A 20,551-nucleotide genomic window follows, 5' to 3' on the forward strand; every position below is an offset into this window, starting at 1 on the left:
AAAAGGAAAGGAAATATATAGTTAAACATAGCTCACACCAACCTCTCCTACTCCATCTTCTACTTAGCAAGTCATCTGCTTCCACCACTTCATACAGAATCATAGAGCTGGAAGGGGACCTTAGAGGTCTTCTAGTACAACTCCTGCCTAAGTGGGATCCTTATCTTTCATAACATCAACCCCCTCATATAATATGCCATTCACAACTTCATATCTAGCCACAACTTTTTCAGCATCACCTGCAGACATGCCTCCCATCAAAACACCACTAACTTTAGCATAGCATTCCTTACCCATTTACCCATAAAAATGTCAAATAACCAAAGGGATACCGGTAATCCTTGATTTACAACCACAACAGAAATCAGAATTTTGATTGTAACTCATTGCACTTGTATGTTGAGGCATCATGTGATCAGATTCAATTTTGTAACTGTTCTTATGATGGTTGTAAAGCAAGTCATGGTGGTATTTAAGCATATTACTGGATTGTTAAGAGGATCCAGTATATCCCAATGGATGCTTTTTGCTGGAGACAAGCAAAAAATGTTGCAAATCACAATCATGTGACCACTGTATGCTGCAACTGGTCATAAATGCAAGCCAATTGCCAAGCCAGTGATTCTAGGAGTGGGATGTGGGCAGCAGTCATAACTTCAAGGACAGGTCATAACTTATAACTTTGAATGCTCATTTAGCAACCAGTTGTAAGTCAAAGACTATCTGTTTTGTACATCTTTGACTTAGTTTCTACATAATGTTGAACCATTTGCTCAATATCCTGTTTACTGATATCCATCCTTTATTTACATCATTTATCACTCTTACTGCACACAGCAACTAATTTTCAATTCCATACTTGCACCAATATTCCCTAACTGAAGCCTATTCCTTTTGTTATATGCTTTCTTCAAATCAATAAATGTACAGTTCTGTACTTTCTCTCTCATATGCTTTTCTATGGACTACTAATGAGCAAAAATCTGGTCTATATACACCCGTTCTCCTTTCTGTCTGGCATAAAGATGCAATCAACCTCCTAAATATTATTCTTTGTTGCCTCTTGCACCTTTTCATTCAAAAATTTACCAAGCATCTTCCCAGATATCCTTAATAAGTAATTCCCCATTTAAGTTTTTTGTACCTATTTTTTCTACCTTTTTTTCTACTGGGGAACAATCTCATTCCTCCAATTCTCAAGCAGTTTTTATAGCTGCTCCTTGATCAAATCATTTCAATATTTTAACATTTTTCTAATTACAGAAGCTATACTTGCAGCCTCACCATTTTTCAACATTTCACACATTTATGGCTTCTTTTTCACCCATGTTTTCTTGGTCACCAATATTTACAGCATTCACTTTAATTTTGCAGTTTAACATATAACTATAATTCTTACATAGCTCTAAAATACTCCTTCCAGCATTCTCCCTGCCTTAGATTCATCTCAAATCACTGCACTGCAATTTGATTCTTTCTCCTGCAGCTTTAACCCCCTTTAGCCTTATATCCAAAACATCTTTTTATTTTTACTAAAAACCATTCTACATTTTCTGTGCAGTTTTTAACCAGTCCTTGCACTTTTTAATTATGTCTAGACTATATTTTCTCTGTAGATCTCCTATACATTATAGGAAAATTATGATACAAATCTAATACAGTCACATAATGCAGCGTATTTTTGTCATGTTTTACATTAATAATTTTCTTCTATGCATTTTTCTCATCCAAAACCTCTTTTACTTTATATTCTGCCAGAATATAAGGTAATGTCACATAAGCTTACTATGTATTTTTTATCATACTGTTCTAGTCATCTTCTACATCTTTTCTTATATCATCTTTAAATTTATTGTGTTGAGAAATTAATCTACCTTTTAATATTTTTATATAGGATTCATACTATCTCTTCTTGCAGTCATTTTACTTTCACTCTAGTTTCTTTTGCTTCTTTTTTTCTTCTATGGATCTTTTCTCCAAGATCCATGTTGACACTTTCAAAAAAATGATCTGTCTGATGTTCAGAGCCTCTAATTACTTTTGCATCCTTTACTAATTCTCTCTGTCTTCCCTCATATGAAATAAGTGAAAGAAGCACCAAATTCTGATGGTAATTTTTTATTCAGACTTTATATATAATTAGGCTCTATAAGAAGTCCCAAAATCTTGTCCAAGAAGCTTCTTCAGTTAAGGATAAGAAGCGAAATGTCTTCAAAAAGAAAAAAAAAAGTCCAGTTGCCTTTTGAAAAAAGCACCTTTGGGACAACCATGACCTGGGATGACTGAGAATCTCCATAGATTTATAAGAAGATATTTTAACAAAGATATACAAACCAAAAACGAACAATAACTTTTCATAGAACTATATATTTTGGATTGGACGATTTATTTGCGAAAGAACTATAATGCTGCAGCCAAATAAGGATATTTCAAAGAAACATTAAAACCATTCAAATATTTCAGTTAGTAGATAGACAAAAAGGTAATCCAGGGGAGTAAACAGCATGCAAATGCTATCCAAACCTGAAGCCCTCCCCCTCCCCCGGCATACCCTGTAAAAAATGTAAAAGGATTAATTTGCAGCATTGATTCCTAGCAGCAATATATTTGTAATCATCTTGAAAAATAGTGCACTAATATGCTTTTATTGAAATGCTTCTTCCAGTGGTAGTAACAGGTATCTTGCATGTATATCTAACTAGACACATGTACATACGGAGAGATTAATGACACATTTACAGCATGCAAACCCAGCTGATACTGAACATTTTTGCCATCACACTAAGATGGCTTCCATACTGGAGTCTGAGTAACTACAGTTCAGTGACAGTGACCATTACAGATGGCCTGCACTCTATAAAGCAAAGTTCTGGAAACACAGAAACAACACAATATATTGTGTTTCTCTTCTCTGTTTTAGATTAAACTTCCACCCATGGTGTCAATATACAAGCACTTAAAAATGGAGGAGTGATGAAGAGAGACCACTTTGAATGTCATTTAACCACTAGTCAGGAAGACTTAATTTCCAAATTTAGTTAGATGAATGAAAAAAAAATCAGCAGGGGTATCTGCCAGGAAAAACAGTTCATATTCCGAGGTTGCGAACTATGCAGATCTAATAAATTTACACTCCCTGAAAAGCATCAAAGTTTCGTAAAACTCTCGTTGGTAAATCTAGCTCTTTACACTGCAATAAAAATATATGAGGGACCTGTACTGTTTAGGAAAATATTTTCTGCTTCCTAACCATTCTACATATGGTTTTGGTCAGAGAGCATGCTTAATTCCACCAGACACTAATCTAATCATAGCTCTTTATTAGAGGTTGTGGCAGCACATTGACAGTAGCTGGTCAAGAGAAGCCATGGTTTGGAGCAATAAAATATCCCTCTCCCACTTCCAGTAATCTTATCTCTTATTCCATAAAATCTTTCATCAACAGAAGACTATCAAGGCTTCATTATATTTTTTTTATAGGTCATACAGAATTGGGATGTGAAAATTGTCCTACAGTTGAGTGAGTTTTGGTATTTGGATGAGAATAGGATAATCCAATATAACTCCAGGGCTGCTTTAATTTAAAACAAACCCTTTTTTAATCTCACTGTTGACTGGGCTTTGGTCAGTAAGTGATCTTATTAGAGTCCAACATAAAAAACAAAAAGCACAAAGGTAAAAGATAATCCAAATTCACAAGATAGACTTTTATATTATATAAACCGTATATCCCAGGAAACTGTTAAGTCTAAAAATTTGCTAGTATACCACCTTTTCTTGAACATTAGTTCTTCTTTGACTCACATTACGCATGAAAATGTAGCTACTCTTGAGAAAAGTAAACAGTAAGAATGCAAAAATGCTGCCTGCCTTAATTCTCAAACGAGAATTATAATCAATATTGAATGGATATATTAATAAAGAGGATAGTGAAAGAGAATATGGATCAATATTTTTGTCTTTGTTGACTCACCCAAACTCAATTTTGTATAGGGATATTTTGATATCTAACCAAAAATCCCACAATGGCACTAAAGGAAGATTGACTTGGGTGTTTACACAATACTTTCAGGTCACTTTTTCATTCAGTTAATTTTCTTATGTGAACCCGACCAATGCATAAAACATTAAATCAGAGAGGTTATTGCAAAATTATTTTTAACACCAAAATGAAGACTAACCACTTTAGAGCACCTTATGTATCTTGGGAAGGGAAAGTAGATATTGAAATTATTATTAGCATTTACAATTATTAGTAGTGTACTCCCACTAGCCCAAAGCAAGATATAAAGTAGCAATAAATCAATCATGAATAAAGATCAACGGATAAAGAATAGTGTAAGGTTTTATAGGGTCCTATAAAGTAGAATGTAAAACAAAACATTCATTTTAAAAGGTAAAAGGTTCTTAGTGTAGTTCTTTTCTTTCAAATGTCCAAGGCAATACAGTTTTAGTTCTTTGAAACATGACAGCAGGAACACAACCCTCCCTGCCAGGAGTGAGTTCCATAATCAGAGATACATCTGAGGAGTTCCTATTCCTGCTGCCACAATGCTAGCCAGACTATGAGTAGTGCTTCCCTAGTTAACCTTAATGAATAGGTTACTAGCACTGGGATAAATCTTTTAGGCACATAGGATGCCTGCCATTTAAGGAACAATGGAATTAGGCTTGAAAATAAGTATCCGTTAGCTACTTATGTATAAATTTAGGTGACTATCTAGCACAGGGCTTTTCAACCGGTGGTACACATATCACCGATGGTACATTGGCACGTGGCAGGTGGTACGCGGCCATGCCCAGCCTAGCCAAGTGTAGCAGGGGAGGGAACAAGCCAAAGCAGCGCAGTGTAGGACTTGCCGTGAGAGAGTCCTTGGGAGCTGCAGGGCTGCTGGGGCGAGACAAAGGCCCCGGGATCGGCACTTCCAGTTCACCCAGAAGAGAAAGAAGGAGGAGGGGACGGAGACAGGAAGGGATATAAAAGGAGGCAGTTTGGGCAGGAGACGGAGAGAAAAAAAAAGATGCAGCCTTGGGAGGAGGAGGAAGATTCAACTGGAACTGCACCAAAAGGAAAAGGAAGAGGAGGAGGGGTGAGAGAGGACAAAAAACAGGCTGGAAACAAACACAGGTGGCAGCAACAAACAGGCAAAAAACACAACTGGGGAAGAAGGGTCGCGGCATGACTGTTTTGCCCCGCAGGCTGACCACGTTCTGAGCGCTTCCCTTTCACCTGGGATGCCAGGCAACAGGCGCTTGGTGCCGCCTCTGTGCATGCCCAGGCAGGTTCGGCTTGTCATCGGTTCGTCTTGCCCGGCCCAGCCTCTCTGTGCAGTGAGGAGAGCATGCCACTGCCTGCCAAAACCGGGCAGGCTGGGGGGGGGGGCTGGGCAGCATAGCGCAGATAACGTGGACTCTCATGCCGCTTGCGGCATCCCCTCCCCGGAGACCACAGGTGTGTGAAGTGGGTGAGGGCCATTTGCTGGTCTCCTTAGGGGATGCTGCCTTTCTTCATTCTCCTGGAGAGTGACCCTTCCCCAGCTGCCTTTCTTGCCTGTTTTTCTCACTCCCTCATTACAAATATCTTCCCGCCACTCTGCTCTTAAGGCTGTGTGGCTCTTGTCCAGGAATTTACAGTAGCCTTTCAAGCCATGGCCAATGGCAGCACAGCCACCAGCTGCACTGGCAGCCTTTCCCCCTCCCCTTGTCCCTTCCTGGGCATGAAGTAAGGGACAATGGGAGGGAGGGAAGAAGGGAAGGAAGGGACAATGAGAGGGAGGGAGGGAGGAAAGGGACAATGGGAGGGAAAGAAGGAAGAAAGGATGAAACAATGAGGGAGAGAGGGAAGGAAGGAAGAGACAATGGGAGGGAAGGAAGGAAGGATGGGACAATGAGAGGGAGGGAAGGAAAGAAGAAAGGAAGGAAGGAAGGAAAGAAGGGATAATGAGGAAGGAAGGAAGGAAGGAAGGAAGGAAAGAGATCAGAATGAGAAGCAGGGAGGCAGGGAAAGAGGGAGGGTAGGGATGGAGGGAGCAAGGAAGGAAGGAGATTGGAATGAGAGGGAGGGAGGGTCTGAGGGAAGTCCTGCCTTAACATTTGGCCACCAGCAGCCATCCTATCACTAAGGATGCTTTGGTTACAAAGCCAGGTCTCCTCACATGGGAACTTTGCCCTCTTGCACCATGAGCATCCTGGCCAAGGAGAAAGGCACATCAGCAGCAGCAGCCTTGATGAGGAGGTAAGCACAGCCAGGCACCCCCTCAGGGAAGTGGGCCTGTAATGGGTTGGGCTGCAGGGTCCTGGTGCCCCGGGAGCTTGAGGGCCGGGTTGGGTGCTTGCCCTTTGCTGCCCAGGGCTTGGGCAGCCAACCCAACTGTCTGGGAATCCCCCGCATGGCCCAAGAGGGATGGCTAGGCTCCTCTGGTGAACCATGCCCTGGAGTCCATTCCAGTCCCACTCTCCTCCACCAGAGACCCACGGATTCCCCCACAACCCCACTTGCACCCCCCATAGGCCCCCTGCAACCTGAACGATGTTGAGCTGCCCATGCCCCTCCAGCCATTGACTTCGCTTGTCAAAAAGTTGCAAAAGGTGATCACATGACTCTGGGACACTATGACTGTCGTAAGTATGAATCAGTTGCCAAGCATCCAAATGTAAATTACATGACCCTGGGAATGCTGCAACATGTGGGAAAAATGGTCATAAGTCACTTTTTTCAATGCAATTGTAACTTCGAACAGTCACTAAGTGAACTGTTGTAAGTCGAGGACTACCTGTACTTTATCACTTTTCCTTTTTTTGGTCATCAAGTTTTTGACACCTTGCTAGGTGACTAGTGGTGCTTGAATACTGCAATATCCTAAAAGTGGTACAATGTGTGAAAAGGTTGAAAAGCCCTGATCTAGCATAGTCATGAATACAGATTTCTGTAACTGTAGGTTAGAAAAGAGCCCCTTTGTCCATGAGTTTCTTTCTGCTCAAAAATTGATAAATCCGCAATGGCCTTTCTTAGCAGGTGGCTTGGGGCTATCAATTCCCAGCTATGTCTGGCAGGGAGCTTTAACTTGGAAATTAAAAATTACAAAAAAACAGTACTAAAATTCTGTTCCAATATCAAAATATTTTTACTTGGTGTGTTAAATTTTAAGAATTAATTTTGCAAAAATAGCTTTAAAATATAAGGTCATATTCTGGGATTGGTCCACTTTCCAGGAATTCACAAATTACCACAAGTAATTTCTGGAGTCAATAAAAATCTATTGGAAAAACAAAGTTACCATATAATCATAGCTTTTTGCTCTGATATACCTTTTGTGTGATGTGATATTACATCCAGAATGCCATAGCTTGCAGCTTACCCTCTAACTCCTTTTGTACAAACACCATTCTTACTACCTTACAGTATAATCCTATCCGTATTTACTCAGAAAGAATCTTCACAGAATCAATGTGCATATGAATGCATTCCATTAGGCTATTCTAGAGGGAAAAGCAGGAATTAGAGCTATTCCATCTACTCAGCTGAGCAAACATTAATTTTGATTTTTTTCTTTTTGAGCTGTTTCTGTCCAGCTAGTCCTCATAAGACCTTTGACAACTTCTGGTTGCATTACACCTTCTCATTACAGTATCAGAATTAACATGAGGAATCGCCATATCTGAGTATCTCCTTCCTTTCCTCCCTTTTTTGTGCTATGTTATTCTTTTCATCTTGCCAGATTGAAAACTGGTGGGCAGGGATCTTTTTTCATTGATCTGTAAGACGATCAAGAGTATAAATGTTATTCATTATTAAGGGTCTGCTAAACATTCTCTGGAAACAGAACATTTTGAATACTCATAGTCATTCAGAAGGTGGTCCAGCTGTTTTCCATAATGTAATCTTCCAAACGGAAGCAGTTTGCGCTTCCCCAGAGTTCCATAGACTGATTTCTTTCTGGAACAGTAGGCTTTGCACATCTTCAGTATTGATCTATCTACAAATACTCATATAGCCAAGAAAAGAGATGAAAATGGGATTCTTATGTATATAGTAAGCAAATTAAAAAAGAATTATGAGAACCTGCAAAAAAACAGTCTGGCTCAAACTACAAGTTTAAGCATCCTACTATCAATCAGGAAACTTATACATTTGCCTTGGAAAGTGTATGTATGTATGTATGTATGTATGTATGCATGCATGCATGCATGCATGTATGTATGTAGAGGTATATGTATATGTATATATGCATGTATGTATGTATCTAGAGGTGACATGATAGCAGTCCTCCAATTTTGTCACAAAGTATACACACACACACACACACACACAGAGTTCTTTGTGACAAAATTGGAGGACTGCTATCATGTCACCTCTAGTTTTTCATTAGACTAGACATACCCAATTCCTGCAATTGTTCACCGTATGATTCAGGCTCCAGGCCTCTATAATCATCATTGTTGCTCAACTGGCCTTGCAATATTTTTGGAATCCAATCCAATTTCATTTTTGACCAGCATAAAAACCTAGAAAATATGACATTCACAACTACAGCACAAAACATCAATGTGTGTTTTGAAAACTATTAAGGATGGTAACTATAGCATTAAGAGAGGGAGAAATAAAAAATGTAGGCCTGCTGTAAATCCAGATCTGTGCTGTGCTATATAATATACTAAAAGAGTAATCTGAAATAGCAAAAGCTGAAAAATGGAAGTTAATAACAATTATAACATTTTGCCAGAAGCTGTGTTGAGGTTGACTGTTTCTAGCCGGCTATCAAGATCTAGTGGATTTTGTAGGCAGCTGAACTATGCCTGGCAAAGTTAGATGTAATTGTGCAGCTGGAATCAGAAATAACAACAATAAATGGATATCAAGTTGATCAGGGCATCTGATAACCTGGCAAGTAGTGAAGAACATGGCCACTGCCAAGGGCTCCATCAGACGAACAGAGGCGTTTGCTGACTAACTCAGGGACACAAAACATTTTGTGAAGGATCTTCTTACACATACCTTGTAGCAGAATTGAGGGGACAATGTTGTGGTGAGCTAGAATAAAAGCCATTCTGTGCTTAGATGCCTATACTGGATAAAATATGCTGATCAGAAGGTTACTGATAATCCATAAAATTAATATTTATTAGTTTTTAAATTATATTAAGCAATATTAATTAATTATGACATGATTAAATTAATATATTAAATATTATTAATCAATAACATTATTTCAACTGATTGCTTTCTAATCTTTACAACAGTGTACTGCTTGTGGATAGTAGAAATTCTTTTTTAGATTTCATGTCCAAGAACATGTACAACTAGTATTTTAGGAGTTAAGCATAAGTTATATTTTAATGTGGAATTTCCAGCATCTGAACGGTGAAGAAATGAACTGGGTTCAGGTATAGGATTTAAGGGTGTAATTATCTATGTCAATACAGGCCATAATATTTTTTTTAATAATTTCAAGTTAATAATAGATTCTTTTTAAATTAATAACAGTTTCACTGACTATGTAAAGAATTAATGGCACAGAAAACACTCACTTAAACAAATGTTATTCTGCATATCTAATAAACAGAAACTAGACACTGATACTAGAGACCTGTAAGCTGGCAAATGTTAGGTCATGTATATTAATTTACTGGCTGGAATGGAAATATGAGGGAAGTCAGCATGTGTAGAGAGCACCACCATAAGTTCACTGGCTCCATAATATCTTTATCATTTAAACAGGGTGTATATGCTTCATTTCAAGAGCTAGTTTGAAGCAGTGGTTAAAATATCAGGCTAGCAATCACGAAACTATAAGTTCTAGTCCTGCTTTAGGCCCCAGGCCAGCTGGGTGACCTTAGGCTACTCACTTTCTCTCAGCCCTAGGAAGCAAGCAATGGCAAACCACTTCTAAAAATCCTCGCCAAGAAAAATGCAGGGATTTGTCCATGTAATTTCTGAGAACTGGACACAACCAAATGGAAGAAAAAATAAGTGCTTCATTCAGACTCTATATCAGTGGTGGCGAACCTATGGCACGGGTGCCAGAGGTGGCACTCGGAGCCCTCTCTGTGGGCACACGTGCCGTTGCCCCAGCCTTACCTCCCCCCGCAACCCCCTCCTCACCAGCAGCCCCCCCTGGAGGAGAGTCATCCCCGAGCGTGGCCCACGCGGAGCAGTGCAGCCAAGGACATGGCAGCCAGACAGCGTAGACAAGACTCTGCCCTCATGCCCCATCACGCACAGTTGATGCTGCGGGGCGTGGGCAGAGGGAGTGACCACCATGGTGCTGTTTGGTGATCTGTGGCGGGCCCTGGAGGTGGTGAGTGGCCGTGTGGACAGGCGGGATGGGGGTGGAGCAGGTGCGGTGCAGGGGCTGGAGCAGGTGCGGGGCCAGATTTTGGGCACTCAGTCTCTAAAAGGTTTGTCATCACTGCTCTATATTATTCTACTTTTGGACATGTTATCTGAAGACCTAGCTGTCTGGAGAAAGCTCTAAGTTCAATGCTGGGAAAAGTGGAAAGAAAGAGAAGCAAGCACTTTAACTATGGCAACGGGTGTACCATTGGAAAATCTAAAACAACAAGATAGGGACAGATTGTCATGCACAAAATCTATCCATGTAGTTGCTAGGAATTGATGATGGCATGTAATGAAAAATATGATTCATTTACCTACACTGCCTTAAAAGCAACTAATAAGTTAAAAATCATTTGAAAATAAATTCTTCTTAAAATTACTAATTAAAACAAATGATATTGAAAAGACCTGTTCTTCAACACAATCTTCATAATTCATAGTCAGACAGCCATAGATTCAGGTTATTGAACACTGTGCTACCTGAGGTATAATTTATTTAGATATCTCCTGATAGAAAAGGTTTGGGATATATTTGGACATTGTGAAATTCTGGCATTGCATCCCATTTCTACCAAAGCCACCATGATAAATACACAAAGCACCAATTTCCATTCCAATTGAAAAAGATGCTGAGGAGCAGTTTTGAACATCAGCAGATTCCAGCCCCTCACCTCAAAACAAGTGTCATATCACAAGACCACCTTATAGGAACTGAAAGATCACACGGAAGAGGGAAATGAGTTAAAAGATATTGTCTTACTCTGTTGCATTTTTGAAGTATAATCTAGCCCTTTTCTGCATTTGCCTCACAAGGCAGTGGACTGACTTGGATCTATTTTAAGGAGCAAGGTTTAAGAGATGCCAGCAAAGGATTTCATCCAAATCTTTGGGGAAATTATAAAAATCTGGGATTGCTCCAATTAATGATGCCCCCTTTCCAGAATTAAATGAAAGGAAATGCTCTGCAGGCAATGTTGTTAGCATAAAGGAAAAGGAAGTAAGATAATAGTTATAGCAGCCTAAGCACATTGCTATGATTCAAAATCTCCCAAATTATGAATTACCAATAGGAAGACAGCTATTTTTTTAACAGGTACTGATAGGATACAGGCTAAGCAGCTATGGCTTTTTAAAAATATATTACAAATTTTACACAGAAGGAACTTAAATGTTAGGAAAAGCTGAGATTTGTGGCATGTGTGAATAAAAACTTTACTTCATTACAACTCAACATTATGAGAGAAGTAATCCAACACATTTAGAAAGCAGCAGGCTGGGATAAATTAAGCTACCGTGTGTTTCCGAAAATAAGACTGGGTCTTTTTTTTTTTGCCTTCAAAAGAGGCATCAGATCTTATTTTGAAGGAATGTCTTTTATACTCAACTCTGGTACCTACAGCCTTGCCTAGCAGGTCCACTTCTTCTACGGCTGAAGGAGCAGCTTTATTCTGCAGCTGCATTCCAGCTTCCATTTCGCAGCTGAGTACCGAGCTATGGATTGAATCTCGGCTGCAATGGCCTTCCAGAAAGGCCTCTGACTATGAAATGCAGGCCTGGCTGCAGAACATGCCACAGAAGAAGTGGGCAGGCGAGGAGAGGCCTGACTGCCAGGTAAATAGGTGTGGGGTGCCTGGGGCAGCTCTACTCTCCCACCCCACTGTAGCTTGATTTTTAGGTGTATGCCTTACCCCAAAACTAGGGCTTATTTTTGGGGTAGGGCTTATATTAGGTCCACCCCCCAAAATCAAGCTAGGGCTTATTTTGGAGGTAGGTTTACTTTCAGGGAAACATGTTAGTCTTTCCTCTTAGAATCACGAGGTCAGAAGGGACTCAGAGATCATATATATACTAACTCCCTGTTTGGTGCAAGGGCTAATAAGGCACTTCAGAGGGCTGCCTTCTACCTTCAATATGAAGACCTCCAGTGAACAGAAATATGCTAATGCTGAGGCAATTTGTTTCACTGATACACAACTTTTATCTTAAGAAAGATCATCAAATCTTTCTGAGAGATTGAGATTTTTTTAGACTGTTTGAGAGTGCCCATATCATTTTTATGTCTCCTCAAACCAGAAGCATGAGAATATTATGTTGGTAGAGCACATACAGTCATTTAAATACTTGGCCCTGAAGGCATTAGAATGAGCAATTAAAAGATGCATAATTCACATTTTCCCAAAATATTAATAGAATTCTCTTTGATCAGAATAAAAAACAAGCAGTTCCTACAAAGGGGAGACAAAGACTTATTTGCCAAAGATTCCTTGCCAATATTCATAACAGAGGGCCAAATCAAGTGTTAATTTGATTTAATTTTCTCTTCCCTGGCCCTCCTACTCATTTGAAAACTGATCTTAAATTAGTTCAAACACTGACTCCAAAGGTTATGGAAATTCATTCACCAGGCAGGTGCCAATTGGTAATTAATCTATGACCACATAGTGAGAGAGAACGCAGCACAAATCACCATTTCAACTGCAGATAGGAAAGCACAAGAAAATGCTTAATGTGAGATGTTTCCAAAGGAGAAAAATACCCATTATTAAAAGAATTAAAAGAGATGGTTAAGGTGGGGATAGAAAGATCATGTGTATTAACTTGCAATTTAGACCAATGTTTCTCAACTCCTATAAGCACAATAAGTTGGTTACAAAGTTTTGCATCTCTTCTTTGAAGGTTTGTGGCAGTCAAATCAATTTCCCTCCTGACAAATTGCAAAACCAAGGAATTATTCGGAAAAGGTGCTATTAATGTTTAAGGATTCCTCCTTCACCACATGGCAACGTAGCTGACCCCTTTTAACAGAGCCTAGTTTGCCTATGATTTTTAAGGAGTCAGGAGGAGCTTCCTAAGGATAAAGACATAGTCTCTTTCATCAGTCCAGTTGCACACCCCTAAAACTTAACTAAAACAACATTCCGTTTAAGCAGAGATGCACAACTTTTTCTAGGCCAAGGGCCAAATTCAGTCTTTGACTGCAAGCTGATGGACATGTTCCAAAAACGTACCTCTAATATGATTTAAAAGGATAGGTAATTTAATTTTTTTTGTTATCTACTTACTCTTCAGTTATTTGTCCCTAATTTCTACTACCATATTAGCATTTGCAAATTTGTAACAACTTACAGTGTACACTTGGACTTCACCCAAGGTTTTCGAGGAACAGGTGTGGACTCAGGTTATACACCAGAGTGATAAATCAGCAAGCTTTTAAATAGGTCCAATTCTTCTATTTTTCACAGATACCAAGTGTACATTCTAATTTTTTGTGGGAATATTTTCTGTGCTTCAACTGATAAACTCCCTCCCTTCTTCCCTTTAACATTGTCTGTGACAAACTAACCTTTTTGCCATGAATGCTGAACATCGAACAAGAACACCCATCAGAATCCCACTACTGATTACAAGACTTGGACATGGTTCTTGGAGACAAACAGTTGGAGAGAGAAAAGAGCACAGCTGCATAAAATGAACAGAAAAACAGCAGGACTCCCTTAAGAAAGAGAAATGGGAAACGGTTAGTAGAGGGATCCTCAGAAATAGAAAAATTAATCAAGTGAAGAATATTACTCTCTGGATTAGAAAGGAAGAGTAAGATATTAAGAACCGAGAAAGAAAGGATAAATTTAAGAGGACAACTGAATGATGATGGGAGTTAGAAAGCCTGTGATCCACCCTTGCAGAATTGAAGTATTAAAGTCAAATGAATGTTTATTCACAAATTGCTTGTCACGTCAGCTACATATGTACTGATGCTACTGGTGCAAAAGTGGAATCCAAGCAAGTGTGAACTGATCCAGAAGTGCAAATACTAATTTTATAGGATAGGGATGAATTTGTGCAAAGTCTGCATCCCAATTAGTTAGAAATGGTCTGAAAACACAAGGCCAAATGCCAAAGAAATAACAGGACAGCCCGAAATCCTTCTTGCTTAAACTATTCTTTGAACTTCACTCATGCCTGTAGGTCAAAAAGAAATGTGGACAACCTTGGCTGCTGATAGTTCAGCTTCCTATTCCAGATATTATACATATTCATAACTTAAAGAGAAGGAAGTATCTACAATGGCAACCATCCAAAGAGCTATTTGAATTCACTTCTGAGGCTTTGGGCAAGCAGAGAATAATTTTTCCCTTTTTTTGCTTTCAGCAGCTGTATGACCACATGCTATATAAGAAGTGTTTTTGGAATTCCCCAGTTTCTATATTCATATGCTATATAGCATTATGAGAAGGGGGGTCACTGCAACTTGGAAAGGAAAAGTAAATTTTGGATCAACCCTAACCTCCCACCACTAAAAAAAAAAGAATATGGGGTTGCTCTATTTTGAATTGCAGCTAACTGGTATGAAACCCACTTTAAAACATATTTAAAGTATAACTTTAAGTAGGCTTTAATATAGGTTAATATTTCTAAGAAACTCCAGGAAACCTGATAGTAAATAAACCAACAACTGGCTCAATGTCTCTTCTTCTATTTCTCCAAGTGAAAGGGGGAATCTGAAGCTAACTGGGATAAAGAATTCATTATATTAGTAAAGTCAATGTAGGATCTTAAATTAAACATCTTTTCCAAAGATTCAGTATATTCAGTATATTTTCTTCAGGAAAGAAAAGGAAAATACTGTATTAAAATACAGTTTATTACCATTACCATATCAATCTACTCACAGACACACAACAGCATGAACTTGGGAAAATCCATTGTGAAAGTTGCTTAAAAAAAGGAGAATTTTAACAGGACTGTTTTATTATTTCTTTCCCAATGTAAGTCCTCAGTTCTACTTCAGAGTTTTGGAGACTCTTTGGAACAGGTTTGAATGTATAAGAAAAATGGGGAAATAGCTCTCCTTTTGGTTCTGCTAAAGAAACTAATTCATCAGATTTCATCAATTGTGCTGTAATCCTCTTTTAATTAAGCTTGGAGTCCTTATTTATATAGTAATAATGCCCAGAATTCTCAGCCAGTTTAGCCATAGACCATGTTAACTAGGAATTCCAGAAATTCTAGGCGAAATATAGCTGTACAGCATTAGACTGAGGAAAACTGCACTAATCAAAATATATTCCATTAAAGATGTATTGGGTTTTTAAAAAAAATATTACTTACCCGATAACTTTTCACTCTAACAAAGTCAACTTTCATGGAAATGAACCTTTCTGAGTTTCTACTGAGGTTCTTAATATGCTCCACAAGATCAGCACAGAATTTGTAGCCACCTTTAAGTACACAGAGAACCACGATGTCATTGTATCCAATGTCTTGCATGATATCTTTGGCCAAACGTTCTATCCTAAAGCAAGAATTAAAAATAAATATAAGGTAAAATTTGGTCTCTCCAGTTCACATGTCTTTTTTGGTGTAACACACAACATATTCAACTTCATACACAGTTATATTTTAAAATTTTAATTTATGTTTAATTCTCCTGCAGGGCATAAAAGAGGCTATTCGCAGGACCATCTCTCCTTGAAGATATCTTACCTGTTTCACCAGATCACATAAAATAAGCGCACTGTAGGCCTCTTCCCTTATGTGTTGCTATCTAATGGCAAATGTGTATTTTCTGTGGTAGCCCCTACTCTGAGGAATATCTTTCCCTTTAACATCCAGTAGGCCTCACCCTCTTAATCTTTCTGAATAGTGTTAAGAGATGGTTCTTCTCCCAAGTTCTGGGATAAGTGAAATCAGAATTGGAAGAGTTCTGTTGATTGCATCCAGGAACACTGGTTACAACATAAGATTTCTTTATCTCTTTGTTTATTTTTATTTATTTTATAATTTGTATAGTCTTTGGTTTTATACAACTGTTTTGAGGCACTCAGAGTTGTGGTTAGTCATATACATCTACAAATAAACAAATAAACAAATAATTTGGCTGTAGCTTAGTGCATTGTGCAATCAATGTTATGCAATGGAAATTGTAATCATCAATATTTTTCTACGATTTTTTGGGCACTGAAGAAAGTGGGCCTAAATTCTTACTTTTTCAAGGGAGGGGGAGATTTGGGGGTCAGCTTTAATAGAAACAAATAAATTATGATTTAAGCCTAGCTTAAAGCATATCAAGCCTGTTTTCATTTCATTCTCTTTTGCATGAAAACCAATGCCAAAAATCTGTATCCACTAAACTCTGGTGATGCAGGGTGTATCCAACAAGTTCCAGAAACTGGCCAGTTTTGACAACTAAGCAAGATCAGACTTGGTTAGTACTTAAACAGGAGATCTTTAAGAAACTTCTAAGAGTGTAGGCTAGACCAGGAAATTAAAAAGAAAACATGAATGAATTAATCCTATATTATGTCAAGAAAGTAGCATGGCAGTGCCTGTGAAGTTATCAGGAGTACAGCTCAACTCAAACCCCTAAACATATAAATATAAATATGAACATATTTATATTTGGATGAGCACCACCTTTCAAATTCTGATTTAACTGTCTGATAGCACTTTTACCCAAAAGAATCAGAATTCTCATGCACATTATTACCACTCAGAAGCATATGCAGCATAATTTAAGATTCTTTTGTCAATATGCAGCACATTTTCACAGCTTATCATATCACATCTTCAAAGTATATTGATTATACAGTAAGGGGCATAGCAATCCTAAGTCAATACTTGTTTTAAGAAGAATGTTACTTAAGAAATTCTCTCTTTCCATCATTTTTCTCTGCACCTTGAGTTGCATCTTAGACATTTAGCCTCTGGGCCATTATTAACATTCAAAATGTCTCACACGATAAGAATTTAAACTATACTCTGGAGGATAATTGATCAAGGCATACTCCCCATCCACCAAGAACAAAAGCATATTTTGATATTTATTTTAAACTGTAAATTATTATTTGAAACAGGCAAATCTCCCAGCATCTCTCACCATCAACTATGTTGGCTAGGGTTGCTAAAAGTTGTGGCCCACCCATCTTAAGGCATGAAATATAAAACAGACATTTTCCCACTTAATTTTCTACTTAAAGGCAGCCATCTAGAACAGTGCAGAATGGATAGATCTGAAGATTTATAGCTTTAGTTTTCACATCCAAAATATAACATATAACATCACTGGATTTCCTTAGGTAAGAGTTGCTTTTCAGAGTAAGATGGGCAGCATTTAAATTTAATAAATAAATATGTCACATTAAATTGATTCAAACATGCTAATAAGTCTAACTAAGCTAGGTTTTGAATTAGCATTGTACCAAACCAAGCCACTGTAGTTTATTCCATCAATCATGGTTACATTCAAACATAGTTTAGAACAAGCTGTGAACCTAATCCCTCTACTAAGTGGCAAAAGAAACCTCATGCCTGGAGCAAATTAATGTATCAGAAATAAAAACCTCTGTTTTTAAATGGATACACAACCCTATTTTATAATAACAATATTTAATGTGATATCTGAATTTCTCTGGAAATTACCTACACCAACTGGGAAAATACACCAACTGGCTCAGATCTAGGAACAGCTTTATAACAAGAACAAACATTCTTGAGGGTACACAGGAACAAACATTCTTCAGGATACACAAGAACAAAATTGAATTAAAAGATGGAGGAAGGAGACCGTTGAGCAAAGAACAAAATTAAAGGAGGATATGGATGACCTCCATATACTACTTGGAGGACCCTGAATGGGTTGAGAGTTGAGTCCTAAATGTAAAACTAATATACGCAAGGGGAAGCTCTTAGCAGATAATAACACACTATGTGATTGTGGAGAGACACAGAGTCCAGCTGGTATGTCGGCTACTACCAGAAACATGTATAAAAATGACTTATTTTTGGCCAACAACAAACCCAAGAAGGTGGCTTTATTCTGGCAGTTTAAAGTTTGATAGAGACATGGAAGAAGAATTTTCTCTGGAATTCAGCCATTCCTTTATGAAAAGTTCTGAATGACAGAAATGAGAAAGAGACTTTTTAAGTTGTCTGCTGAAAAGACAAAAATGAAAATGAAGAAGTAAGTCAAAACTATGATTAGCTATTGAAGGATTGTACATGTAGAAAATATAAAGCACAGGTTTTAAATCCATCAAATTTTTTTACCTGTCAACAATGATCCCATGAGGTATGAGCACATAGTCAAGGTCTCCGCAGTAATGCTGTGGATACGTAAACAGATCCAAGCTATATCCTGGCCAATCATCTGAAATCTGCAAGAAGATATAAATTGGTTAATATAAACATTTCTGTACTGTATTACAAATGTGTTACCACATTTATCTAAGAACTAGATTTTTAAATATGGAGAATGAAGTAATAAGGAGAATGAGAGATATCAAAGTCTTGTTGCTGCTGGCATGTTGGAGTTCACCTGCCAGTGAATTAATTGTTTAGAATTTCTGGGAATTTGTACAATTATCATGAAGCAACTAGGGCAAAGGAAATGTATCTAAATGGATTAATCCAAAAATCAAGCAATACCAAAAAAAAAATCTTGCTTCAAATTCTTGTAGATCAAGAGATAATAATAGTTTAGCTTAGTTTTATGTGTAAATCCAGTTGTGGCTTATTAATAAGCTATGCTTAAAATAAATCATGAACACAATGGCTGTCAACAATTGCGCTGGTGAACACCAATGCATCTATTAAGACTCGCTCTCTGCCAAAAAATGGCCTCTATCCTCCTCAAAATTTGATTCTAACTCATTTTCATAACTGTCGAATTGAACCAGACAGACAAATCTTACATAATTTTGGCATTTTTAAATTTTGATGATTCCAGAATTTCCAGGGGAAGATGGTATCCAGGGTCAGAATCTTGGCCTCATTTCAGTACAACATACTGGGATCACATTAATCTTGATGGTTGATGATTCTTTAAATACTTTCACAAGAATACAGAATACCATTTCTAACCTTCAAGTGTTGATATGTGCTCTGATCTAAAAGTATTGTAAACTAGTAAGGGAACTTCCAAACTTGGATAAATTTCCTCTGAACAAGTTTCATTAAAGATGTTGGCAAGAAACATCTTCCAGTCCATCTGGACAAAAATTCAAAGTTAGCATGCCACTTTGTCTGGAATTCTGGGAATGTGGAAAACAGTTCACAAAAGTTTATGGCATAGTTTTTCATGATTTGCGATTTTTCAGACAGCTTCCCAAGTCAAAATCTAGGCTAGTCATATCTGCAAAGGATTGCAGCATATTGATAGTACAGCAACAAATGTGCCTAGAAATCCAATCCCCTATTACCCCTAGTACCCTAAGATCCCCTAGTACCCTTCTGCTGGCAAAAGAGCCAATCTTCTGCAGATTTTTTCAAAGTAGGTTTTAATGAGAATTGAAACATTAAGGCTTATGGAGCAAATCATTTCCCCTTCAAGTCAAAAATGACTTCCATGTCTAGACTATAGATCTTGAATTTCTCAAGATGTCTTTGTTGTCTTTCATCAAAGTATTAGCTAGTCACGGCCCAACCCTGCATAGCCCAATGGTCAGTCAACATTGACTGAAATGTTATTGGATTAATCTCATTAGAAGTCCTACAGATGGTCTGAACATTGCATTGTGATATCTGACCATTTGGGGCCATTTTTCAAGGAAGGTTTATGGGTGGAATATAAGCAGTTTGCTTCACTCAGCCCTCTTTCTATCCTTAAATCCTAATCCTAAAAAGGAAGAATTCTGGTCCTCTTCTGCTCAGAGAACTCTTGCAAGGTTTTACAAGGTCAATTGGCCTTGATCCTTCAAAATTGTTTACCCTTCTTCTAAAGGAAGCTGGGCTTACTCCTAAAATAAGCACAGAGGTAGCATTCTGAGTACAAGAAATGTTGCATCTTCATAAAGACAAACTGGTTTGTAAATGTTAACATTATGTGTAACATGCTGACTTAATCATACTTAATTTCACTGATTTAATGAGTCTATTCTAAATATGATTAAATCTAGAGCCAACTTTATATAATTTTCTTTTATGTCCATGGAATATGAAAATAGGAGTGATATTCCCATATTTTCTTTTATATTTCACTATAAGGGGAACATAAATTCTCAGAGAGGTTCAAAGTATATTATATACAGTGGGGAAAAAAAGTATTTAGTCAGCCACCAATTGTGCAAGTTCTCCCACTTAAAAAGATGAGAGAGGCCTGTAATTGACATCATAGGTAGACCTCAACTATGAGAGACAAAATGAGAAAACAAATCCAGACAATCACATTGTCTGATTTGGAAAGAATTTATTTGCAAATTATGGTGGAAAATAAGTATT

The 20,551-nt window shown here is 37.9% G+C and overlaps 1 protein-coding gene across 1 annotated transcript in view; it reads right to left on the reverse strand.

Moving 5' to 3' along the window:
* Positions 1 to 20,551, reverse strand: part of PRTFDC1 (phosphoribosyl transferase domain containing 1) — a 54,573-nt gene that overhangs the window by 25,823 nt on the left and 8,199 nt on the right. The window contains exons 2-3 of the mRNA XM_015810640.2: positions 18,383 to 18,489; positions 15,446 to 15,629 (exon numbers count right to left, since the gene is read on the reverse strand). Coding sequence (XP_015666126.1) covers positions 15,446 to 15,629; positions 18,383 to 18,489 — 291 coding nt within the window. The remainder of the gene's footprint in view (positions 1 to 15,445; positions 15,630 to 18,382; positions 18,490 to 20,551) is intronic.

Source organism: Protobothrops mucrosquamatus, unplaced genomic scaffold (genome assembly GCF_001527695.2).
Source record: "Protobothrops mucrosquamatus isolate PMUCROS unplaced genomic scaffold, P.Mucros_1.0 scaffold13, whole genome shotgun sequence".
NCBI classification, from domain to species: Eukaryota; Metazoa; Chordata; class Lepidosauria; order Squamata; family Viperidae; genus Protobothrops; species Protobothrops mucrosquamatus.